This window comes from Sturnira hondurensis, unplaced genomic scaffold (genome assembly GCF_014824575.4).
Source record: "Sturnira hondurensis isolate 20B ecotype Veracruz unplaced genomic scaffold, ASM1482457v3 Scaffold0022215, whole genome shotgun sequence".
Lineage (NCBI taxonomy): Eukaryota > Metazoa > Chordata > Mammalia > Chiroptera > Phyllostomidae > Sturnira > Sturnira hondurensis.
In genome coordinates, this window is record NW_028094846.1 from 2574807 (window position 1) to 2600952 (window position 26146).

Below are 26146 nucleotides of genomic sequence, written 5' to 3' on the forward strand. Positions count from 1 at the left end.
GTTTGCTGGGTGCTCTCGCACAGTGCCGCTCTCATGGAGCCTGGCACCAGCCTGTGACACGAGTGTCATCGTCCCACTTTGCAGATGATGAGGCGCCTGAAAGGTGCGGACGCTAGTTCGGACTCTGACTCCTCCTCCCGCTGTGATTGGACCGCAGGCCGGTTGCAGACAGGCCTCCCCACCAGCCCCGTGCAGCCCCGGGGTGCACAGGAGCCGCACCTCTGTGGGGTGAAGGCGGGCCTTTTGCCATCCCAGGTCCTTTCTGTGCGACCTGACTGGGTCCTTTCTGTGTGACCAGGGTCCCCTGGGGGGTGCGGGGGGCCTCCCCAACCCGTGCTGTGCTGGGGGAGTGATGGGAGAAAGTGCAGCCTGGCCTCCCCGTCGATAAGAAAACCAATCTCCTCGTGAGTCATCCGCCAAGCATCTCCCTGGGAGCAGGCTGGCCAGAGTCCAAGGAGCGATTTCCCGTGTGCGCTCAGAGGCTAAGTGGCCACCGGCGAGGGGAGGCTGGGCGCTTGTGTCTTGGGCCTTGTGCTCGACGCTTCGTGGGCTGGGGGCCCGGATATTTCCGTCCACCACCGGGAGGACCTTTCTGGGCTTCCTGGGAGGGATTTCTGCTCGGAGCCGGGAGCCCCACTGTCCCACGGTGCCCAGAGAGGCCTCACCCTGGGGTTAGTGACCAGCCCTGCTGGGCCTCAGGGCCCCGTCCAGTCTCTCCAGGGTCCTAGTCTCACCGGTCTCAGCCCTGGGTCCCCAAGAGCCTCCCCACCCCACAACCATGATCTCTCAAGGCTCTCGCAGAGCCCGTGCCCTCGATGACCCTCCTGTCCCTCCACGCCCACGGGTGCGGACCAAAGAAAGGCCCTGCAGCCGTTCCTTCTTTGCGTGACCCGTCCGAGGAAGCCAGAGTGAGGGCGCGTCCCCACGCCACGCAGCAGGGCAGGGGGAAGGACCCCGCACCCCACCTGGGCCTCCCCCACAGTTTACTTTCCCCATTACACTTCCCTCGGCCCCGAATCCCTCCATGCAGAGTCGTTGTGGGTTTTTTCTTTCTTTTTGAAGTGCAGTCGGTGTACAATAGTCCGTTCCATTTTCATGCGTACAGTAGAATGCTCTGGCCTGTGCGCGCCTGCCGGTGTGGCTGCCTGCTGCTGACGTAATTGCATCTCAGCCCCACGGGTCATGGGCTCCTTTCCTCCTGCCTTCCCGGCCACGGGCCTCCTGGGCCGTCCCAAAACTTCTCCCAAAAGCACGCTGTGCCTGTCGCTCATTGGGGGTGAATGCTCATCGGAACCAGTGGGAGGAGGGTCAGCGTTCCACTCTGAGAGGCTCCTGGGGGAGGAGGGGCAGGGCTGGGTCCTGTACCCTGAAGAGCTGTGCTTGAAGAAGTTGGGGGGTTGGTGCGTGTTTTCTTGGGGCTCCTGAGCTTCTGGGCAGAACGTCCCAATTCTGCCCCTACTTTTTTTTAAAAAGATTTTTATTAATTTATCTTAGAGGGGAAGGGAAGGAGAGAGAGAGAGAGAGAAATATCAATGTATGGTTGCCTCTCGTGCATCCCCCGCCAGGAACCGGGAACTGGCCTGCAACCGAGGCATGTGCTCTGAGTGGGAATCGAACCTCGGTCGTGTGGTTCGCAGGCCCGTGCTCAATCCACTGAGTTACACCAGCCAGGGCTTCTTCTTTTTTTTTTTTTTTTTTTTTCCAATTCTGCCCCTACTTAGTGATCCACCTCCCTTCTCACCGACATGAGCGAGACGACCTATGCTCCCATCTCTTCACCAGGATGTTAGAGTCAAAAATAGAGGGAGGCATCTTTGCAAGCCCCAAACTTGAACTTCACAGGAAGGGCTGAGAGGGGCGGGGAGTTCACACAGCTCCACCGACTGCTGGGTCAGTGGCCTCCCCCCCACCCCGGGCCACTCGGCTCTTGAAATAACTCATCTGGATCTTCCCTTCTGACTGCAGGACAGGGCACGTTTGTCCAGAGGCCTAACCCCTGATTCCCTGGGGAGCTAGCTGCTCAAGCTGTTGGCCCGCCAAGGACCCTGAGGGCAGGCCCCTGCCCCCACTTGAGAAATGAGCCTGGTCAGGCTTGGGCGGCAGGGGCCGGCACAGCTCTCACACCACCATGGGCGTGTCCTCTCATGCCCCCTCCGAGGTATGGGCCCGGGGTCAAGGGCAAGACCCCTCCCCATCCACAGAAGCCAAAAGCAGCTTCCCCTCTGACGGCTGGGTCTGGCCCTGGACCCCTGCCCCCTCAGCAGTCCGGAGACGGACAAAGGACCACAGCACAGGAACGAGTTGGGTGACCCGTGACTGGAGTCCAGAGTCACACCCCCCACTGGCCAGCCTGCTCTTTTGTGTGACTCGGGAGGCTGGCATTTGTAGATTCCTTTGACCCCGAGGCACAGTGCCGACGACCCACCTCGGCTCCGACCTGCTCTGCAGGACGGGGCAGAAGAGGCCTGGCAGCTTCAGACCCTGCACCCACTTGCTAGTCGTTCCTCGGGTCCCACTGGCCACGGCCTGGCGTCTCTATACGGTGCACGGGAGCCCTCATTGCACCCGGCACCTGCTGTGTGTCGGTCAGTGTCGCAGGTGACAGCTCGTCACCTGCAGGGCCTCACGGGCATCATCTCATTTGGTCTTTGTGACCAGAAAAGGAGATAGGACTTCATTCTGCAAGTGGGGAAACTGAGGCTCAGCAAAGGCCAGTGTCTTGCCTGAGGTCACAGGTCTAGTAAGAGGCAGGGTTTGCATTTGGACCCGACCTGCCGATCAAACACTATCTCTGAGCGTCCCCATGACGGCGAAGAGGGCGTCGCCGGCCACGTCTGACAGACGGGACACTAAGCATGCCCGTCGATGGCCCGAGATCCCACACCCCGTAAACCGTGGTGTGGGATTCAAACCCAGGCTGGTCAAGCTCGAATTCTGTGCCGGCTTCACGGTCCTCCTCTCCCGAGTTCGGGCAGCCGGCTGCCCTGGGCGTGGCCGATCCCAGCGGCTGCCAACCCCCTGGGCCTCAGCGCCTTCTGGCCCAGGCCCCCGGCAAGACGAAAGGAGAGCTGGTGCACACGGAGCGCGCCCTGACCTTTTTTCCAAGTCTGTGATGAGCACTTTTTTAGAATTTAGAAAACTTATTTCACATTTATAAGAAAATCTACAGAGTAAAATTCACCTTGAGGAGCGTGTGATGTGGTGATGTGATGATGTGTGTTGACGACGGTACCCGGTCACGTGACCACCGCGAGCTCCAGATCGCAGTCAGTATGGAGGGGGCCTCCCCGACCTGGAAGTTCCCCGAGACCCTCTGCCGTAGACCCCCGGCCCCAGCCGGGCCCCAGCCCGGCCCCAGGGAACCGGCGGTCTGCCGCCTGGCATCGCAGGTCTGCCTTCACAGAGGTCTCAGCCAATGGATCATGCCGATGTCTTTCCTGTCTGACGTTTGCAGGTGGCGCAACGCTCTCGAGAGCCATCGTGCAGTGTGTCTCACTGGTCTGTTCTTTTCTAGTGCTGAGTCGTGCTCCGTGGCAGGCACCGGGCATGGTGTGTGTAACACGGTGTGAGCATTCGCTCACCAGCCGGTAGGTGTGGGCTGTCCCCCAGGGGTCAGGACCGGGAGCAAAGACGCTCTGCGTCTGTGTTGCCAGTCATCCCAGGCAGACACGCAGGAGGGGACGCGTTGGGCCGTCTGGGCCGTGTGCGTCTGACCTGAGGCGAAGCTGCCAAGAGTGTTACCAAGTGGCCACTGCACGCAACGGCCCCACCGGTGACGTGGGAGCGCTCCAGTTGCCTCGCAGGCTCGCCAGCACTCGGTCTTGTCGGTTTGTGTCACGGTTGCCGTTCTCGTGGGGGTATAGCGGTGTCCCTTTGCAGTCTTACGGGTAATTTGTATTGACCGCTGTGCTTACTATCCATTCCTGTATCTTCTTTGGTGATGTGTCTGCTCAAACCCTTTGCCCGTTTTTTCTTGGGCCGTTTGTCGGACTGTTACCGAATTTGATGGGTGCCTTTAACCCCCAAATGGGATCTCCCAAGCGCTCTGGCTTCTTAGGAACAGGGTCTTCAGGAGACTGTCTGTGCGTGGATTCCAGGGAGGGCGGGGCCACTGAAACCACAGAGTCTGCAGCTGACTGGGATGCTCGCCCGGGTCCTTGGGCAACTTGTTCTAATCTTAGAAGTTATGTCTCAGCTTTCTGCTGCGACCTGAAGGACAAATGTCCCCGACCTCAGGACCCACACAGCCACTCCGGCTCAGGAAGCAGAAACGGCCCCTGGTGACGGGGATTCCTGTGGGGCCTTTAGGTGGTCGCAGCCCCCAGGGCTCCCCCGGGGTCCAGCGCACCCCCAGACGGGGAGGGGTCCTCAGGGACCTCAGGTTTCCTATGGGGCTGACCCAGGCGAGAGGAGCAGCCGACAGGCAGCTCCGAACTCACCTGAAGGGCAGTGGACGGCAGATGTGCTCACTGGCCCTGGTGTGAGGGAGCCCATCTCCACCACCCACCACCACGCAGTGACACTCGTCACACGCCCTCCGCTCGGCCCTAAAAAGAAAAAAAAAACCCGGGCTGTTTGGAGGCTGCCAGGCTGACCTGATCCGCCCCGGCCCTGTGCCCACTGCTGGGAGGAGGGAGGAGATGGAAAAGCGAGGTGCGAGGTGCATGGCCCCAGCCTGCACGGAGGTGGCGTGTCTGCCAGGCCCTCCCGCCCCGGGGCGGCCTGGACAGCTGCCTGTCCTCAGGTGTGGCTGTCGCCTGCCACAGGAGCTGAATTTCAAACCCAGGTTCGCCTGGGTTTCCATCCCAAGCAGGTGTCTCAGGGTCTGTGCCGCGCCCTCTGCTCTGTCCACGCGCCCTTTCTGAGCACTCCCCCCCACCCGCCATCTGTCCCCTGTGCCTCCCTGCCCTGCGCCCCCCGGGATCCCGTTTCTGTGACCAGCACCCCTGTCCTGCCAGCAGCCGGTGAGGGAAATCTGGGCTGTGTCTCGACACCTGCCCGCGCCTACCCAGTCAGCTGCCAGTTTTCCTAACCTGGTCCCTTCACGCTGTCTACCCTCACTGCCTGCTGGGGTCAGGCCACCGTCCTGCCTAGTCCCACAGACCCCTGAGACCCACAGAACTCTGGCCCCATCCCTACAAACCCACTCTCAAGACAGCGACCAATTTCCAAATGGACTTATCTGGTCACCGGCTGGGGCCCAGCGACTCCTTGGTCCCCACCCTCCTGATACCGTGATACCGCTTACCTGTGAACCCGGGCATGTGCAGCTTATGGTTCACGAAAATCTAGGGAGGGGGCAAACCAAGACACTGTGCCTCTTGAAGCTGTCCTTCAAGACCCCGCTCACCGTGGGCACAGACACGGGAGCCCCTGCCTGCCCCTTCACAGCACCCCAATCGAAGGCTGCTGTGTGGGAGCGGCCGGAAGGTGTGCGGGTGGCGGGAAGCTGGTCAGGCCAACGTGCATTGCTGGCAACAGAGGAGCAAAGGCGAGGGAGTTCTGGTCTCGAAACCCGTGTGGCCCAGGCTCAGGGGTCTTTCTCTTCCTTGCCACCTCCCCCAGGAAGTGGCCGGCCCTCATCCACCTTTCGCTTTTCAGGGTCTTAGCCCCTCCTCCCACTGCCCCCCCACACTCACTCTTCCCAAGCGCAGCCCCCACCTCCCTTGGCAGATCCAGACCCAGCCAAATGGGAAGGGCCTCTGGGGCCAGGCGGGCCCTCTGCAAGAGGCGGTGGGGGCACGTCTCCCCCTTACTCCCCCGGACAGAGGGAGCAACCCACAGCTTCAGACCTGTGTCCCCGCCCCCTGCCCATTCATTTCTCACTCTGCCCCCAGGGGTCATCGAAATTAATCAGATGATTTCGTCCTTTGGCTTGCACGACCCTCAGAACAGAGTGCGGGAGAGGGCCCTTCTAGCCCCGGCCTCTGGGGGACAGAGAGAGACTCTCAGTTAGGTGTCCCCAACCAGACCAGACTCAAAATAAAACGCTTCCTTACGCTGGCAGAACAGTTAACAGGTCTTACATAGAAATTTTACCTGTTGGGTTGGCCCAAAACTCCGTGAAATAAAAGACACATTTTTTTCACCAGTATCTTTATTGATCTGGGTATTTGCAGTGTGTCGGCTCTCTCCCGCCTGGTATAATGCCGATTGTTCTCAGTTAATGTCACGACTCCATTGCCGTCCACTCCAGCTGGTCTGCCCGACTGGAGCGGCATCCGGAGAGAAATCTCCAGCACGAAACTCACAAACCACCTTCGACAGGTATCATCGGTCCCAGCGCCTTCTCCACACACTGCACCAATCTTTTCCTGTGTTTCGGTTGCGTTTTTACCTTTCTTGAAATAAGAAGACATAGTATGCCAAAAATGTTGCACATTTTCTTCCGTCTTTAATATTAAAACAGCTGCATGAAAATTCACCAATTTTGGTAATTTTGTTGAAAATGCATGCTACTAGGCCCTGGCTGGTGTAGCTCAGTGGATTAAGCACGGGCCTGCGAACCACATGATCGCGGTTCGATTCCCAGTCAGGGCACATGCCTGGGTTGCAGGCCAGTTCCTGGCAGGGGACACACCAGAGGCAACCATACACTGATATTTTTCTCCCTCTCTCCTTCCCTTCCCCTCTAAAGATAAATAAATAAAAATATATTAAAAAATAAAATAAAAATAAAATGCATGCTGCTAGGACAGCTGTCACAATGTAGTCTAACGTAACTGCTTCCAGTGAGGTTAAAGGCAACTAGGCCCTCCAGAGCCATCGTATGGAAAAAAACCGAACGAACTTTTTGGCCAGCCCAGCACATTCTCTCCCCAGTTACATGGATAAGGTCCTATCACCACAATGACATTGGAAATGCATACTTTCTTCTCGTCCCTCTGTTGTCCCTGCTGTCTCCTGGAAATGCGCCTGACAGTAACCCTGCCTGTGCAACCCCTCGGACCCTGTGGGCAGGACCTGGCGGACCCTCTGCACCTTGGGCTCCCCTGACTCTAAAACCATTGTCAGCCCCCGGGCCGCTGCCCGAGGCTGCTGCCCCCGCCCAGGCCACGAGCCCGGGAGGAAGGAGGGGGCCCCTGCAGATCCCGAGGGGGACACCCCCCCTAGTCAGGTGCCTGTGGGTCCTGCGTGGGAGCAGAGTAGTTGCCTGGGTTTTCTCTCCGAGACAGTCTCAGAGGCGAGGACCCGCTGTTTCCAGATCCTCGGGGTCTCTGCTGGGTGGGGAGGGGTGTTCGGCACGGCCTCGGTCTCTCAGGAGATGGGGCACCGTGTCCCCATGCACCTGCTGTGCTCCTCCTGCAGGCGTCGGTCTCCTCCCCTCTCTGCAGTCCTGTACCCAGCGCGCCCCAGCCACCCCTCTGTTTGCTCGGAACGGTTCCTGCCCTCCCCTCCCCAGCCGACGACCCCCTCCGAGAGGTCTCCCCACACCCCACAGATGGGAAGGGCCCCGCTACCCTTTCCATGGCGTTGCCCAAGTGACTGTTTGTTCTCCAGTGCCCCTCTCCACTGCTGGCCTCTGGTGCTGGGGTGGCGGGTGCCCAGTCCCGTGGGCTGCGCTGCCCGGGCGGGGAGGAGCGCAGGTTCCTGGAGACAGGTCGGGGAAGCCGTTGCTCCCGAGAAGGTCTGTGGTCTGCGTGGAGGGAATGTTGCCGTGGGCGGAGGCCGGGGGCTGGGATCTGGGTCACCAGGCTGGCACTGACCTGAACAGCAAGTTACCGACCAAGGCTAGTCATTTCCTCCTCGGCAAGTCTGTTGGGAGAGTGACAGTAGCCCCACCAGGTGCCCCCACCAGGTGCCCCGGGGACAGGGCCCCCCATGGAGCAGTGGCTTTGCGTGCATAGGTCTGGCGGTGCAGCTGCCTCCCAGCCCTGTGTGTCCCTCCACCCGGGGCGGCGATGAGGGACGTTAGGGGGATGGAAGAGTCAGGATAAGGTGACAGTATGAGAAGATTCTGGAACCATTGTGCCATCCCAGAGGGGACGGGATGGTCTAGGCATGGTCATCCTGAGAGGGGGTGCGCACCCTGAGACGCCTCCCAGTTCTAGGGGAACAGAGAGGCAAGCGGCCCTGACCAGTGTGGCTTGGGCGTCCTCCTGCGAAGAGAAAGGTGGCGGGTTCGATTCACGGTCAGGGCACAGGCCTGGGTTTCAGTCTGGTCCCCGCTGAGGACATGTGTGGTTGGGGGTGTACAAGAGGCAACAGATTGATGTTTCTCTCCCCCTCTTTCCCCCCTCCCTTCCCCCCTCTCTAAAAAATAAACACTTTTTCTTAAAAAAGGAAAGAAAAAGAAGCAAGCATGCCTTGTACTCCAAGGTTAGCGGTTACCTGGTCTGCTTCTGCTGAGTGAGAGAAACCCCATTTTGCCAGGAGGGGGGCCCCAGGAGGAGCCCCCTATTGTCCGTGCCCCCCCACCAAGCTGTAGGAAAGAAGCCCTCCGCCCCCACCCCACCTCGTTTCCCCAGACTATGGCATAGAGGCAGGGAGCCACGCAGATCTCTGACCCAGGAGGAGGGTGACCAGAAGGCGGAGCAGGGAGGTGGGTGGAGCCAGATTGAGCCGTCCAGAAGGCTGGCAGCAGCCAATGTGCGTTTACTCCACGGCAACAGTGTGGGGGGCCCAGGCACCCAGACCCAGGGCCGCTCAGCCCTCAGAAGCAAGGCCCAGACAGATGGAAAGTCGGCACCAGAGCTGGTGGCTGCAGCCTGGGCCGAGTCACAGCCACGGCAGGTGGGGTCGCCGGGCGGACAGGCTGAGCTGGGCAGGGTGGGCCTGGGAGGCAGTACCTGGGCCTGGGCAGGCCAACTGGAGGCCTGTCATCTGCGAAGACTGGTGTCAACTAAAGCAGGACACAGAGGGACGAGGCCCAGAAGGCAGGCAGGGGCCAGGGAGGCTTGGCTCAAGAAGGTCAAGTTGAGGTCCAAGTCATGTCCCAGACTCTGAGGCTGGATGCAGGCAGGGAGGGGCGGCATGGGTGTGGCCCGAGGGCTGAGAGGGGGGTGTCAGGGTTCTGAGGGACGGTGTCCAGACCCCCCCCCCCCCGCACTGCAGGCTGGGCAGAAAGTGCCCTTCCATGAGGACTCTGTATCCCAGCTCTGAGTTAAATATGTTACACCCCTCTTAGGAACAGGGAGAGAATGCGTCGTCCCCGTCGTCCCTGGGAGGCTGAGGGGTCACAGTCCAGGCCAGAGTGTGGCCTTGGCAGGACTGAGGGGCCTCCCGTCAGTGCCACAGGCACCCCGCCCCTGCCCTTGGCCTGGGGCTGGGGTGCTGAGCTGTGGTGCCCTGGGGAGGTCAGATGTTGTGCCTCGGAACTGCAGGGCCCAGCCACCAGCCCTTGCCCCTCCCCAAGGCCCATCTCCCCACCCCCCACCCCCCCTTGGTGCCTCACTATTTATAGACCACTTTACAGTTTGCAAAGCACCTTCAGAAATGATGTTACTGATCTGGCGCCGTCGCTGGAGGAGCAGGGGGTGGATTCAGGTGTTTCCCAGACCATCCTGGGTGGCTTTTCCTGTGTGACTCTGCCTCAGTTGCTTGCCCTCTCTGGGCTGCGGGAGCCCAGCTGTGAGAAGGCCGTGACCAGAGGCGTCTGGAGGGTGGACTTGCCAGGCTTCAGCAAGCTCTGGAGTCCACAGACACCGCACAGAAAACCCATTTGCTGGGCTCCAGGAAAGCACACTCAGATGAATTATCGTCTTTCCCTCAACCCAGCGTCTAAGCCCTGAAGGCTTTCAGAAGCCAGTCCAGTCCCTGGTCCCTGAGCCCTAGCCAAGCCCCGTTTCGGAATGGGGGGGGGGGATTCGGAGAGATTTCTCACCCCTGCGCGGCCCTATTTTTATCTGGAATGCTCTTCCTGCGACGCCAGCAACGGGCGCCTTTGGAGCCACGGTGAAGTGCATGGTCAGCAGGACCGAGCAATAAATAGCAGCGGACAGAGAGGCCGATGGGCGCTGTGGGCAGGAAGTTAGATGGAAGTTGAACCGATGGGCTCAATGGGTCACCCCGCCCGTGCCCCACCCCCAGCCTCCGAGGCTTTGCCTCTGGGTTCTCCTAACTCCACAAACAGAGCTCAGAAGGCGGGTTCTGTAGCTCCGCCCACCGGCACTAACCACCCCCACCCCGCCCCCACCCCTGGGGCTCTGACTCCCGCTTTCACAGTGTTTAGGGAACTCCCGCATCGTGACTCAGGGTGAATCCGTGCCCGTCTTTACATGGAGTCAGCACTTGGTGGGTTGGGCACGAACTTGAACTACAGCGGGAAACAGTAGCAGGGACCTGCTTTTCCCTCCAGAATCTGTTCCCAGACCTGAAGGCCCAGGGCCCTTGTTTCCTGGTCTCTAAACAAGCCTTCCCCAGGGAGCTTCATCCTGTGTACGTTTTTTAAAGACCTCATAGGAGGACCTGCTTATTGACTTTAGAGGCAGAGGAAAGGAAAGAGAGAAACAGAGAGAGAGAGATGGGCTTGTGAGAGAGGAACACTTATCAGTTGTCTCTCCCACGCGCCCTGACCAGGAACTGAACCCACAACCTAGGCATGTGCCCTGACCAGGAACCGAACCTGCCCCATTTCACTTTATGAGATGATGCTCCAACCCACTGAGCCACCCAGCCAGGGCATCCTGTGCACAGCAGGACCCGTCACTCTTACTTTGGAGGGGAACCAAAATCAGAAAGCATGGAGACACGTTTAGCACACAAACGGCCCGGGAAGTACGTGTGTTCACACGTGTGTGTGTGTGCACATGTATGGCACTCGGGCCAGCAGGCTCGCCACTGGAGGGTGCGCACCCCGCCTCTCTAGGCTGTGACCCCCGGGGGAGGGTGCAGCGAGGCCCTCTCAGCAGCCCCTCCCAGCAGGCAGCCACGTGCCTGGAGAGGGTGTACAGCCCGTGTGATTGTTGCGGTTGTCACAGTCACAAAAACAAAAGCCTGGTGGCTCTGGGACCAGACACGTAAAGAACATCATTGAAAGCAGGCGGTCACGGAGGCAGCGAGTAACTTCACAGACGTGGGGAGGCCATTTCCATCCCTGGCTGACTCACCCGCTGCGTCTCAGGGCCGGCCGGCCCGTGGGAGTGGGCGGATCCAGGGTGCACTGTGGCCTCTTCAGCCACCTGCAGGCACCTTGGTGGGGGAACAGTCACCTTATACCGGTCACCTGCACCGGAGGCAGAGCAGGGGCAAGACGCACTCGGGGAACCTACTTCTTTCAGCGAAAAGGAGCAGGAGGGGTCGCAGGGGCAAGTGTGTCAGTGAGGACACGCATGCAGACGACTGCCCCAAACCTGCACCCGTCCCTCGGGAGGAGTCACCCCTGAGGTCACCCCAAGGTCGGAACAGCCCTTGTGAAGGCCAGTCCTGGCCCTTCCTACAGAGAAGCAGTCAGTCCCCAGACCAGCTGTCCAGTGGGCAGATCCTGCTACTGTCCTCGTCTCCATACAGAGAGACACTAAGGTCATTTGCCTGAGGTCACCGAGCTGGGGACAGATGGACAACGCAGCAGCTGAAGCCGGACCGTCCGGTCCTCCTCGCCAGGCTGCCTGCCTCTCGTCCCGGGCATTTATTAATTCGCCAGGTAGTTGAACAGGTGAACACTCCCCCCTGAGGCACCCCATGAATTGGAGGGGACGGGACCTCAGACAGGCGGTGAACTTGGCCACGATGGGCACCCCCTTCCCGTGGCCTGAGGAGCAGGGGCTGACGTGCCTCCAGGACCCCTGGGCGCCCCTCCAGCTCCCCGGAGCCTCAGCTGGGGCCAGCACACCCCCCACAGCCACTGCATGCGCTTAACTGAATGGCTTAAACACACACACACACACACACACACACACACACACACACTTTGCAGGTAGAAGCCACTTGCAAAATGCAGCTCAAAGACCCCATCATCGCGGCATCCGGCTCAAGGCCACAGACCAGTGGCCAGTGTGGCTGCGGTGGGGACATCGAACCAAGCTGATCCGAGCGCACAGCTTCTGTTAACTTGCTTCCCCTTGGTTTGCCAGGACAGACCCTCGGAGGCCAACACCAATGTGGACACTTCGGCGCCCCCGTCGGTGGCCCAGCTGGCCGGGCGGTTTAGGGAGCAGGCGGCCGCCAAGGAGGTGAGCCAGGCGGCCTCGCAGCCCTGTTTCGGGGAAGGGGGTTGGGGGGCCTGGAGGAAGGGGAAGTCTGGGTCAGGCCAGAGGAGAGAGAGGGAGGAAGCTTGGTCATTACCAAATTAGGAAGAGAAGCCACGGAGGGGTCCCCCTGCAGGTGAGGAATGTCACTCAGCTGGGCCTGGGCCGGCTCCTGCCCAGCTGAGCGAGGCTTAGGGTGGGAGCCCACCACCCGCCTGCCCACCAGAGCCGCATGTCTGGGTCCAGTGCCGCCCCAGCTCCTGCTGGTGGAGGATTTGGGCTTGCCCAGCTGTGCCAGGCCCGGTCTGGCTCAGAAAGAAGACGTCCCCACACCGGTTGCTGGAACTTCCGGAGAATGCCAGTGCTGCAGCCTGGGTGGACCAGCGCCGAGGGGCTGCCGTCCAGATGGGTGGCCGGGGACTCGGAATTCACGTTCACGGTTAATGGCCCACCTCAAGGACACGCCACCCCTCCCTGCATTCTCCCCTCCACCAGACACCCCTCAACACCCCTCAAACCATCTCCACTTCCTTCCTCTTCCTCCCTGTTGCCTGATTTGCTCTCTCTCTCTCTCTCTGTGTCTGTCTGTCACTCTCCGTCTCTCCAGATACCAGCCAGTAAACCAGCCAGAAGGAAACCACCCTGCTCCCTCCCCCTGTTCCCCCCCAGGGTAGAGCTGGGCCAGAATGGAGAGGAGGTAAGTGCTGCCTGCCAGCGTTCTTCCTCCTTCTTCCAGCAGAGGGCGCAGGACTCAAACACTTAGCCCTCCCTGCCTGGCTGGAAGGTCCCTGTTTCAGATTCAGGGACGAATCCTGCTGCGTCCTCCTCGGTGCTGAGGGAGGGCCCCTGGATGCTGACCACGAGGCCCCTGCCACGCTCCCTTCCTGAGCCTCCTTTGTGACTGACCGGTCAGGGCAGGAACGCTGGTGTTCAAGCCTGGGAATTTGAGCGCAGAGGGCAGGCCTTCCCCCCACGTCCGGGAGCCATGAGAGTTATGCTTCCTCCCGGGTCTGACCTGGTGCTCTTCCGTGTAGAAAACCACCCAGAGAGGGCGCCCCACCTGTCTCAGTGACCCACGGAGGAAAGGCTCTGGCGTCCTTGTCACAGCCCGAGATGGAGCCCAGTCTGCAGGCTCACTGATGCTTGTCCCCTCTCCAGACCCTGTCTCCATGGCCCGTGATCCTTCACTGTGGCCGTGGTCTCTGCTGGAAAGGGACGTGCTTTTTTTCTCGTCCAGCCTGGGACTCCCGCAAGCCAGGGACGGTGCCCAGACCCCACTCTGCCCCTGCTGCCCCCTTCCCGTCTGGGACCAGTGTCCAACGACAGACACTGGACGTCTGTGTGAACTGGGGCCACCTCTGGGGGCCTCCGTGGTCCCGCCCCAGAGTGCCTCACTGGGGCGGGTCAGTGGTGTCCAAGCTTTGTCATCAACCCAAGGGCTTCGAGCAGAAGCCCATCAGACACTCAGGCCGCTCCTGGTCAGGTGGGGAGGGAGTCGTATTCTGCTCTGAAAATACCCCACACATACTGAATAGGGGTCTTCTTCTGGGACGGGGGCACCAAGAAGCACGAGTGTGGAAACACTAAGCTTTCTGGTGGGGGCCCCTCTGCACTAACATCAGGACCCCGTGGCTTCGCGGGGGGCTCGGCCCAAGCTATGACCGAACAGGTACTGACATGTTCCTCTGCTGAGGGCCCGCTCCTCCTTGTGACTTCCACCCTCTGGGCTTGGGGTCTGTGCCAGGACAGGCTGAGGCTGCCCCCTGGGACCCCAGAGAGTCCCTGCACCTGCCTCCTTTTTTGTCAGATGGGACAAGAACACTCACCAGACGGAGGATGGGGGCTGGATGGGGGTATTCTGGTTGCTGGGTAAAAGCAGAGGGAGTCGGGTTCACGCAGGGGCTCGGAGAGATGAGTTAGCAGGTGCCGCCCCACAGGCACCCCCCCCCCCAGCACTTAAACTGCACAGGACAGCCAAGGGCCGGGTCCACGGCCGGGTGGACCTTAGAGGGGAAGTCCCGCGGGGAGGGACAGGCTGCCCGCACACAGGAAGGACATCATTCCTGGGGCACTGACTGCTGGTCGCTTTGGAATTCACACGGAAGGGGCAGCTGGCTTCGCCTGGCCGGGCTGGACGAGGGGCGGCCCTAGCTCCGCCAGCAGGAACCCAAATCCTGGGACGCTGGGGGCTGGGAGGCAGGACCCTGGGCAGGAGACCCCTTGGTTCCTAATGCTGGAAAGGGTTTTCCCACCCCATTTTCTTCCCTGCCTCTCCTGCACCCGCACAGGCCAGGCGGGGAGGTGGCTCTACCCTGAGACGGGCCGAAACCCCTCCCCCATCTGCAGGTCAGGTCTGTAACTTGGAGAGATCATTGGGATGTCCTGTCTGGACAGAGATCCAGCCCCAGAGGACAGAGGGTAGCTTTTTGCCTCACTCTCAGCTGTGGGACCTGGAGCCCGGGTTAAATGGCAGACGAGATGCTGCCACCTGCTGGCACGTTTGGGAACTGCATGAGCGGCCCTTCTGAATTCTGCTTTGCAGTGCAATTCAAATCCACTAGGACTTGGGGAGCCTGAACGGGGTTCCCAGACGCGTCCTGTGAGGACGGGGCCGTGCTCACTAAATTTCCACCCTCTTCAGAAGGCAGGGGTCAGGTGGGGAGGGGACGAGTTTACAGTACTACAGAAGGAGAGGTTGGTCAGCAAAACCACCGCCGTGGTTTCTAAAAGAGCATCTTCAGAAACACCGGCTCCTGTGAACTTTCACCTTCAGACACAGTGATGAAGGATGACCCAGTCTGGGCTGGAAGCTCTCCGTACTCCCCACCGACACAGGCTCCTTGAAGGATTGCTGGTGGTGGGGGGCACGCCTGGCAGTGTGAGCCCGGGGCCAGAGGCCCCCGGGATCGGGAGCTGGAGCTGAGTCTGCCCTGGGGTCCCTGATTCCAGCCCGCCCGCCGGGGTCTCCGCTGGGAGCTGAGGCGGAATTAGCAGGGGTCCTCCTCCTGGGTCTCAGGCAGGGACTGTCCCCTGGGCCTCCCTCCTGCAAGGCCGGGCGCCTTACACAGGTCACAGCGGTTCCATTGAGCCAGCCTCCTCCTTCCGTCACTGAACTTGTCACCTCAGGACACTTCCTGAGGGGTCAGTGCCATTCCTCTTCCTGTGACTCAGGTCAGTCAGTACTCGGTGGCCAGGGGCAGCGGCTCGGGGCTCCGACCTCGGGGCGGGCCTCCCAACCACGGGGAAGTCCCTTTTCCGTCCCGGCCTCTGGCCACAGCATGGAGCTGCTGCTGCTGCTGCTGCTTCTTGCCCCCAAATGTGACGTTTCTTCTTCTCCTTTCCCCACTTCATCTTCATCATCGTCACCACCATCCTACACATGAGGATCCATGCACCCGGGGAACCACTCAGTTGTGGGGATTTTGCACAAAACAGAAAGGAATCCCTCTTTTTAGATAATACAAAAGCAAAGGCAGATCAGATTTCTGCCTACATGCATCCCCACAACTATCTGCAACCCACAGAGCGCATCTCTATGGAACCAGCACGAGGCCTGGGCTGCGGTCGGCATTCAATAAACGTCTGCTCAATCAGAACGAGCACCCGACGCTTTAGAAAATGATGATTTGTGGTGGGATTTTCCAACGTGTATCATTAGTTCCAGGGGAGAATTTCCAAAATACCGCTGTCAGGTTTCCCTCCTGGTCTGTGGTTTCTTACTTTGTTTGTGACCCACAGAAGGGGTTCGTTCTGCCCTTTCTGAAATTCCCTGCAGGTGTGGGATCCTGCTGTTGAAGGCCATGGGGCGTACAGAAGTCCCCTCTCAGACGCAGTCTGTTCCCCCAGGATGGCCCTGAAGCAACTCTTCCCGGGGTGGGAGGCCGGAATTCCGGACATCTGTCCCTTCTACTCTGGCTGTCGGACTCTGGTCTAGCCAGTGGAGAGATGGGGGCGGCAGAGGCCCAGGCAGGCTGGGGGTCACCGAGGCTGGGTGGTAACACCAACTTGCCAGCCACCTGTGGCTTCCAGGCTCCGGCCGGTGCCCCACCTCCTTCCACCTCACTCACCTGGCTCTTTTGGTCCATTTGCCCTGCAGAAATCACCACCCAACTCGAGCCACCTCCCCAAAGTCAAGGTGAAGAGCTCGCCTCTGATCGAGAAGCTCCAGGTAAGTGCAGAACAGCGCCCGTCGCTACCTCTCCCCCGACCTTGCTTCTCATCCCACACGGGCACGTCTTTGTGTCACCTGGAGAGCTGACCTCTGACACCAGCTAGTGGCCCAACAGCCCTGAAAGAGGAGGACTCTCCCTGGAGACATGGGGCCAAGTCAGGCCCATGCCAAGCTCACGTAACTAACACCTAACAGCAGTTGTCTGGTAACGGAATGCCTCAGCAGTCTGACAGGAAAAGGACGTCACAGTGCAGGGGACACTCCAGAAATAGTCAGCCCCCCCCCACAAGCCCTGAGGGCAGCCGCTGACCACGTCAGCCTCACAGGGGGCTGCAATTCAGGGCCGGACATCACGCTCCTCTGGCCCAACCCCCAGTCCGGCCAGCACTCCGCCCAGCCCTGCACAGATCGGATCACCAGCCTGCGGGAGCAGGGCTGCTTGCTCGGGGCCTCGTGGGGGAGAAGAGATTTTCACGGGTGATGCCACAGAGGCCGCATGAGAGAGTAAACCCAGACCTGAACTTCAACGACCCCACTCCTTCCGCTCTAGACCAAGGTCCCTGCACCAGAGCTTCAGTGTGGCTGGGTCCTTTCCCCGCCTCGGGCTGTCTGTGGGTTGGAAGGTGTTTAGCAGCATCCCCACTCCCTCCCCACGAGATGCCGGTAGTAATTCCCAGCAAGTGGTGAGGACAAAAAATGTCTCCAGCCATTGCCAACTCTCTCCTGGGAGCCAACTCGCCCCCACCCTGGTGACACCCCTGTCCCGAATGCTGGAGGTGTCCGCGGCCAGGCATCTCCTCTTCTCCTGCCCGGTATGAAACACCCCCTCTTCTCCCCACAGGCCAATTTAGCCTTCGACCCAGCCGCCCTGCTGCCGGGGGCCTCGCCCAAGAGTCCGGGACTCAAGGCGGCGGTGTCTCCGTTCCACAGCCCGCCTTCCACTCCCAGCAGCCCCGGCGTGCGGCCGCAGGCCAGTGAGCCGGAGGAGGTGCCCATCAGCTTCGACCAGCCTCCGGAGGGCAGCCGCCTGCCCTGCTGTAACAAGGTGACGGCGGGTTCGGGGTCTGCGGTCTGCCCGCACATTCCTGTGGGAGCAGGGCACGTCTGGGCTGCAGCCGGAGCCAGTAGTCAACCGAGTGGAAATGCCTGCTCTTCTCTGAAAGCGGCCCCGGAGCCGAGACGAGCCCTGTCCCTCGCTGCCCATCTCCTCCCCTGCCCCTGTGCTGTCTGCAGAAAGGCGGGCGTTGGGGGTGAAGAGGGCCATCTGCCCCTGGTGGAAGGAGGGGTGGGGGACTCAGGACTGAGCCCATCTGTGCAGAGTCATGTCAAAGCCGAAAACCAGAGCTAAAGGCCTCGGCAGTGACTCATGCAGAAGGGTGGGGCGGGGTCCCTAGGACTTCAAACACCCCGATCTGGCCTGGTGGGGCCACTCCTGAGCACCCCAGGATGGCTGAGGGCATTCCTACCGCAGTCAGTGTGCGCCCAGGCTGCGGGGCAGGGCTGGCGTCTGGAGACGCTGCCCAACTCTGTGTGCTTTCTTTCCTCAGCTGCCTGGTTCTGCTGGGACTCCGTGGGGGTCAGAGTCACAGTCCAGTCCGGCCGAGCAGCTGCCCAGCAAATGGGGGGCAGCGCCCGGCAGGGGCCAAGATCTTTAAGGGGGTCTAATGCCCAGGAATGGCAAATGGGTGTGATGTTGTCAGGGTGGCTGGAGAAAGTGGCGTCTTCTGGGCCATTCTGGAAAATCCATCTGGGAAAGAAAGGAAGCAGGAGACTGGGGTGCAGAGGAGATGGGTGCCTGCTGACTGGAGACTGAGGGGAGATCCTGCAGCCGAGGGTGACAGAAAGGGGCCCGGGGATGCCTTGTCCCTCACAGGAGGTTGACAGGGAGTAGGGGTGTGGAGGGAGGAGCAGGCAGCTGGTTGCCCTGCCAGGGCTTTAGCGTTCCGACAGCAGCAAGGGAACAGGGAAGACTGACCCTGCCGGCCGGCGGGCCGGGGCCCTGACCCCCTTCGGGGTGGGCCACCCCGTGGTCTCAGAAAAGGCCCAGGAGCCTTCTAAACCTCTGAGAGGGGGTCGGGCTGGACCACCAGCCAAACGTCAGCCGGTGGGGAAATAAAAGTCAGGAAAATCAGGGTTAATGGACACATATGTTATTAAAGGGCGCACGCACCCCTTGAGCGAAGTCAGGCATCAGAGATAAGCATTTCCACTGGCCTCCGGCCAGAGTCTGCAGGGCCAAGGCGGGCCCTGACCCTCGGACTCACACTCCCCGGGGTCGGGGGGCCTTCGACCTGCTCTGCCGGGCACACCTAGGGCCGGCTTCTGATAATGGGGTGCCCAACTCCCAGGAAGGAAAGAACCCCGACTGCCTGGCTTTCCCAGGATGGGTCAGCTTGGTGGGAATGGGGGGATCGAGGGAGGAAGGTGGCCCCCAGCTGTCCAGCTCTGCCCCTTGCAGTCCCCGTGTCAGGGCCAGGCCACCACCAGGCCCCTAACCCTCTTCTTCACTGGGGTTGCCTTTGTCAAGGCGTCATGTTCAAAATGTTACAACCTACCTCTTCTGCGAAGCAGGGGTAGGCTTTATTCAGCTTTTCAAGTTTATAGGGAAACCTGCAGGACGGTGAAGCTCACTCAGAGAGCATGAGGAGAAAGGCTATTTATTGGCGATTTGGAAAACAGAAGTTCGAATACAATTGCTGAATTAGACGCCAAGCAGGTTACTATTTGCTGGGCAGCAGAACCATAGGTTACGTTTTCTATTGGGTGGAAATCGTGGCACCTTCATGAGACAAAATCTGCAGGCCACCCCGGAGTCTCCCTGTCCCCAGGTTCTGGCCTGTCATCCACAGGCAGCGAAGGCCGCTCCCCGGAAAATCGGGGGTCCTCGGGCCGACCCGCGGGACAGGAGGGCAGGCGTCGGAAGAACCTGCAGTTTTCCTCTTGGCTATTCCTACAGCCTGGGGGTAATTTTCCCTAAAACCTTCTTCCAGGTGCGGACAAGGGGCTCCATTAAGAGGCGCCCACCCTCCCGGCGGTTCCGGAGGTCTCAGTCGGACTGCGGGGAGCTGGGAGATTTCAGGGTGCCAGAGCCGTCCCAGGAGAACGGTGCCCAGGAAGACGCCGGGGACCAGGTGTTCCTGCCCAAGAGCAATGCCCCCGGCTCGCCTCCGCCCAGTGAGGGGGCGCGGGGTTCCCACAGGAAGCCCCCCCTGAGGAGGACGTCCAGTAGGACGGAGCGGCAGGAGGAGCAGGCCCCGGAGGAGGCCCTGCAGCCGGAGAAGGCTCCAGGGGATGCCAAGGAGGGAGCAGCAGAGCCACACCCCAGAACCAGCACAGAGGAAGAGACCGGGGCTGGGAGCCCCTCGGAGGAAAGACCAGCCGCGGAGCAGGAAGCGTCCACGGGGGAGGTGAAGGAGGAGGGGCCCGACAGTGGGGAGAAGCCTGCACCACCCAGCCCAGACACGAGGCGGCTGGAGGAGGGGGCTGTGGCGCAGGAGACCCCCCAAAGCCCCCCTGGAGGAGTGGAGGGCGGCCTCGCCCCAGAAGAGGGGAAAGGCCAAGAAAAGCAGGAGGAGGGCGCCAACCCAGAGCCCAGCTGCATCCCCGCGACTGGCAGTGAGGCCCCCAAGACAGAGGTAGGGCTCTGCTCGTCCGCTGGGGGTGGGGCAGGTCTGGGCCTCGCAGGCCTGTCGCCTGGGCTGTCCGTTACAGTCCTTCATGGCTCCGCTTGGGGCACAGTCACAAAGGCACAGGGTTGCGACAGGCTGTCACTGATGGTGCAGGGACAGAAGGACGAGAAAGGGAAGCGAGTCTCTCGGCCTCTCAGGCTTCTTGTGGAATCGGAGTTCTGGCGGATGGTGGGGGGTGGACAGACGGCCCAGCCCAGTGGCTGAGGGCCACGACTTCTCCAGGGAGTCAGGGGAGGCCCCCCCGGCCGTGGGGTTCCGAAAGGGAAGAAGGGGTGTGCTCCTTCCACGAAAACCCAGTCCAGCAGGAGGGCAGCAGCTCCATGGGGCGCGAGAAAGAAGGCAGAACAGGCCACAGGGCAAGGAAGGGGTCTTCCCGGGGCCTGCCGGGGCACGGGAGGGAGAATTCGTCTGTGTGCTGAGGGCAAGGAGGAAGCCGAGGACGCTTCAGGGCCCAGGTGCCTCTGAGTCGGGCCTTGAAGACAGAGGCTTTCTGTCGCCTGTGTCCACACTCAGGGGTCAGGCAGCTAGTTCCCACGAGGAGACGGCTGAGCGGGCCCTGCCCTCCCGTCCAGGACCAGCCTGACGGGCCCTTCGGCACTCTGCTCCCCGCCACCTCTACCTGCACTCCCCGGTCAGCTCAGGAGCAAGGCCAGCCCTGCAGGGACCCGAGGGTCACAGGAAAAGCTCCTGTGACCGGGCTGCACCCCCTACCACCGAGCCTGACACTCCCATCAACTCAGTCAACCCCCCCCGCCCCGCCCCCCGTGCTTCCCCTCCCTTCTCATTGGTTAATTCGCTCATTCACTGGAGGCGTCAGCTTCCTGCCACATTAGCCTCTTATCTGGCTTTCTTGCCCGTGGAGCCCACTCTGCGCCTCCAGAGGGGGGTGTGTGCGCGCACGTGTGTGTGTCTGTGTGTGTGTCACCTACCCATTGCTAAAAGTGTCCTGGGCTGCTGTAATAGCAGCACCACTGTGGTGGCTCAAACAAAGAAGTCGATTTCTCCCAGGTCTGGAGGCCACGGTTCCAAAATCGGGGTGCTGGTTCCTTCCAGAGGCTCGAAGGCAGAACCTGCCCCAGGCCTGTCTCCCCAGGGTCTTTCCCTGGGCCCAGTGTCTCCAAACTCTGCCTCCTTTCTCTTATGAGGACCCCAGACATGGGCTGTAGGACCCACCCTCCTTCCAGAATGCTCTCACCTTCAGATCCTTAATCTCCTCTGCAAAGATCCTGTTTCTCCAAACAAGACCGCACTCCCAGGACTCGGGTTAGGGATTAGATATATTTGGGGGGGGGGCACAACCCATTACACGTCCCCAACCCTTGTCCTGTGGCTTCCTAGCACCCTCGAAATAAAATCCAAACCATCGGGAGGCCCCACCCACTCTCCCCCTTGCTGAGCCCCAGGCACGCCCGTGTTTGGTGTCCGGACATCAAACAAGTGGGCGTCCCTGCTGCCCGTCACCACCGGAACCAGTAAGCAGACACGGGTTGCAGCTTCACGGGCACGTTATTCAGAGGGCCAGTGATCTGAGAAGACGGTGGGTTACGTACCCTAAAGTCGGCCTTATGTCTCATCTCAAACCCGCCCTTTTTATACGAAGAAAAACGTAGGTACGGGGTTTGGAACTCGGGAAAAGTAGTCAAGGGGCCAGGAGTTCGGGGGGGGGGGGGGGAAAGTTGACCAGATAGAGCTGCAGTCCCAGGCTTTTCCCGGTGCCCTTTCATCTGCCTGACCGGTAACTCCGCATCTGTGCCCTGGCCTGCTGCCATCTCTCCCTCGGCACAGTGGCTCTCTTACCATCCCAGTCCACCTGGGGCACCAAGGCCACACTGCGTATGGTCTCCTGGGGTCAGAGAGGGTCCCAGCATCCCTGTTCAAGGAGCCATAGCTTTCTCCACGCATCAGTTACTAAGCTTATTAACTGTAACACAAAACTAAAAGTTCTGTAGCTCCCGACTTCCCTCCTCAAGTCCCTGCTCAGCTCCCCCTTCCCCCCGACCTCCTTAATCCCGAGGGGGCGCATCACATCAGCGACTGAAATTCCCCAATGTTTTTCTTCTTGTCTCTCTCCACGCCCCTCCCCCCACCCCCACGGCATCTCCAGCACCTGCTGTGGCACCTGGAACATTATAGGCCCTTTTAAAAATTATTTAGTGGAGTGAATGAATGAATTTTAAAAGAAGAGAGAAAATTATGTGACCCAAAAGAGATCATCACTAAAGACACCAGCATGGGTATAAGCAAGGTGACTGTGTTTGGGGGGGGGCTCCCCAGGGGCCCTCACATTTTCCCACTCAAGGATCACTCTTTTATGTTCAATTCTTCTCTTCCACTGTTACACCGACAAAGCTTTCTGAGCGGCGTTTCCGAATGATGAACTTGAGTGGGAAGGAATGAGTAGGTAGGAAGCTGGGACAGGGGGGCACATGGGAAGCCAGACAGCAAAGAACAGGCAGTGAGCGTCAGCGCAGCACGCAGGGCGGAAACTCTGGTGTCTGGGTTCAAACCCTGACTCCACCACTGGCTGGCTGTGTGGCCTGGGGGAAGTCACCTGCCCTCTCTGTGCTTTAACTGCCCCACCTATAAAGCAGAGCTCATAGAAGTACCGATGCCAGCAGGCCTTTGTGAAGAACAAATGAGTCGATGCAGTAGAAGCTACACCAGGCTCAGTGTTATTACTGTCGCTACTACAGTCGCTACTGTTGCCTGGCCTAGCCTCCCCGAGGACGCCGGCTGGGGTCGGGGTGTCCCCACCCTCCCCAATCCACCCTTTCCTCCTCTGTTCCCAGGATGGCGCCTCTGCCTAGCTCACCAAAGTGGAGAGATGGGCCCCCTGTGCCTGGTGTCGAAGCGGCTGGAGACGTCCCCTTGGAGCTGGTGGCCACGAGGCAGCAGCAAACGAAGCCACACCGCCCTCACCCCGCCCCAGGCGAAGACTGGATCTGAGGGCAGCAGACTTTTATCAGCTTGAGTTTGTGTTATTTGATGGACTTAGTTTTTAAAAAAAACTTATGTAAAACAATTTACTGTAGTAAACTGTCCCCAGGGGGCAACGCCCCAGGGACACCGGTCCCCCTCTGGGGTCCAGAGCTGGCCGCACCCACCCGTCCCTGACGTCGGCCGGGACTCTGATCTGGCTGGCCAGGCGCTGTGTGAAGGGACCGCCTCTGCCCTGTCCTGGGGTTTCACTGTGCCCTAGTGTGAGTGACAGCTGGTTTCAGGCGGCCAGACACGAAAGGAAACTGCACTGCGGAGAACATGAACCCCCTGAGCTCCCAAAGGCCTCGCGCAGGAATCGGGGCGTCCCACCCGCGGCCCTCAGGCCACGCGCTGCCCAGGGCGTCTGTGAATGCGGCCTAACCCAGAATCGTAAATGTACTTAACACCTTTTGTTTGCTCATCGGTTTTCGTTAGTGTTTCTGTATTTAATGTGAGGCCCATGACAGCTCTTCTTCTTCCGGTGCAGCCCGGAGACGCCGGAAGGCTGGACTCCCCTGCCGGCTCACACTGCATCCAGCCCCCTAGACCCCTGTTCAGCATAGTCCAAGTTCAAACTGGCCGACCAGTTTTTAAGGCATTGGACTGGGAGAGAGCATTACAGAAACGTGAACAGATGCTGCATCTGTTCCAGCAGCAGGCGGTTTTCTGGCCCCTCGGTTTCCCTGGTGGGTGGCACCCCAGGAGGTGATGGACTCAGCTCCCCCGCTTCTGCTGGGGAGCAGGAGGGGCAGGCAGGTAGCAGTCCCCCCACCCCCGCCCCGTGGACTCCCAGGCCCAGGCAGGAAGTCAGGCGGTCTGGGCTCTGCTGCACTTCCTCACCCAGGAGCCGGATGGTGCAGACCAGCGCCTGCCCTCGCTGGATTCGTCCCTGGACTGTGAAGTGCGAGGTCCAGGAGGCGCAGATCCGAAATCTCCCGGGAGGTGCTTTGAGTGCAGCCCTGTGCGAACTACGAACTAAAAACGCCCTCTGCAGCTTCCCTGGGCAGCTGCTCTTGAAGGAAGCCCAGGCTGTCCCTCCTGACTCAGGAGGAGTGGGTGCGGGTCTTCGTCCCTTCCCACCACGCCTCTCTTGCTTTTATGTTCTGTTGGAGGGGAGAGGAGGCTTTGCAAGGAGCGGGGCCGGACCACCTATTTGTGGGCCCATAGCTGCTCCGCTCTTCGCCCACTCCCTCTGAACGATGTTCATGCAAACAGGGGGTTCATCTCCAGGGTCAGGCCTTAAGAGTTCACGGTCCCCCCGTGCTGACTTGGCAGTCGGCTTGGCGGTTCTTCTGGGGGTCTGGGAGACCCCTACTCTACTCCAACTTCAGAAAACCGTCTCTCGGGCTGCAAGGCCTTACCTCACCACTGGTACCTCGATTTTCTCATCCCATTTACAGTTCTCCTAACTCCAGAGCAGTGTGCCTATGTGGGACATGTAGTTTTTCAGATTTTTAAAAGTACAATGCACCTTCTAGAATGTGTAACCCAATGAAGACTGATACTAGAATAAGCTTTGTATTGTATCCGAGTTTCAGAGACATGGAGTGTCAGTCACTTTGAGGTCTGCTTCATATCGATCTGTAATCCGTCATCTATCCATCCAGCTGTTGAGAGATGTCGCCCCCTAACAGTACATGGTTTTATTTATATACCTCTCTGGGTGGTTTCTGCTCTGGCACTGTCGGCCGGGCAGGAGCTCTGTGAGTGTGTGCATGACTGTGAGTGTGAGATGAAAAGGAAAGGAGCTGCCACTTCCCCGACTCGAAAAAGAAACGGAACCGAAAGCCTGGGCTATGGCTGTGAAAATAAAGCTCTTTTTTCCTCTGGAGGGGTCTGTGCCTTATAGCAGCAGGTGAGAGAGGAGCAATAAACATGGACAAGAATGTGACATTGAAGGCGTGTGTGTGATGTGTCCAAATCCCTTCCCGTCGCCCTGCGCCCTATGTGTCACCGTATTTGATCTGTTTTGTAAAAAAATAAAAATAAAAATAAAACCGGAGGCCACATTCTCAGGGGTTGCTGTAGTGATGGAGGACTCACAAGGTGCTCCAGCCTGGCTGCCTCCTTCCCCGAAAGGTGCCCCCTTTACCTTGATACCCATCTGGAACCCATCTGCACCCCAGGGAGCTGCCCGGCAGGAAGACCGTTTCATCCAGGCTTCCTTCAAGGGCCTGAAGGAAAACACTGACTCTCTGTCAATCATATATAATACATGTGCACACACATACACACACCCACACATACATGCACACACATACACATGCACATATATACACATACATGCATGTACACACACATGTAGATCCATCCATATATTTTTTCCTTCCCGTCAGTCTTTTCCCTTCCTGTCCCTCAGATTTTCCACCCAGGCTCACCTTCTGCCGGACACCTGTGCGGAGCACCGGTGTCACCCCCTTTGATGCGGGCCTGCTGGGGTAATTCTATCTCCATGTCCAGAGGTGCCTTTTTTCCCCTTTAGATTTTGAAGACCGATTTTTGCTGGGTATGGAATTCGAGACCGTCCGTTACTTTCCTTTAGCTCTGTAAAGTACCCCGTTTGTCTTCTCTTGAGAATCCAGCAGTACGTTTGATTATCGCTCTTTTGAAGGTGATGTCTTTCTTTTTAATTACAAAAATGCTGCCGCTTTATTCTTGCATCCCAGGAATGATGCCCACTTGGTCGTGGTGTGTGATCTTTGTGATGCATTGCTGAGTTCAGTCTGCTAATATTTCCCTGAGGATTTTTGCATCTATGTTTATCAGGAGAGCTGGCCTATAATTGTCTTTAAAAGAAAACTTTGAACCCTGGCCGGGCAGCTTCGTGTTGGAGCATTGTGCCCAGTCAGGGCGCATACAGGAGGCAACTGATGGATGTCTCTCTCCCTCTCTCCCCCTCCCCCGCCGTCTCTCTCTGCCTACACACTGGATAACACAAATTTAAAATCCATAGATGGACCAAATACAATCCCTCAGCACCACGAGAAACATCTCTGTGGGCTTGGTCTCTGCTTTACACAGGGTGGGCCTTATTCCTAAGCAGGCTATTCCTTCCCAGCCCGCAAACCGATAGAGCGAGCTTATTTTTCGCTGATGACCTTGGGAGGAAATCCTGCAGAGGTTTTCTGTGGCCGCCTGTGGACCCTGTACGCCCACATCAGAACCCATTGTTACCACGAAGG

The 26146-nt window shown here is 59.5% G+C and overlaps 1 protein-coding gene across 4 annotated transcripts in view; it reads left to right on the forward strand.

The window, feature by feature from the left end:
• Window positions 1–24850, forward strand: part of RCSD1 (RCSD domain containing 1) — a 44693-nt gene extending 19843 nt beyond the window's left edge. Inside the window, exons 2-9 of one of the 4 annotated variants that reach the window (XM_037034915.1) lie at window positions 9975–9980; window positions 12012–12110; window positions 12733–12822; window positions 16222–16293; window positions 17138–17341; window positions 19287–19931; window positions 22335–22386; window positions 22775–24850. In XM_037034915.1, the coding sequence (XP_036890810.1) occupies window positions 9975–9980; window positions 12012–12110; window positions 12733–12822; window positions 16222–16293; window positions 17138–17341; window positions 19287–19931; window positions 22335–22382 (1164 nt within the window). In that variant the 3' untranslated portion in view covers window positions 22383–22386; window positions 22775–24850. The remainder of the gene's footprint in view (window positions 1–9974; window positions 9981–12011; window positions 12111–12732; window positions 12823–16221; window positions 16294–17137; window positions 17342–19286; window positions 19932–22334; window positions 22387–22774) is intronic. The other 3 variants (XM_037034914.1, XM_037034917.1, XM_037034916.1) reach the window with 3 other exon arrangements.
• The last annotated feature ends 1296 nt before the right edge of the window (window positions 24851–26146 follow it).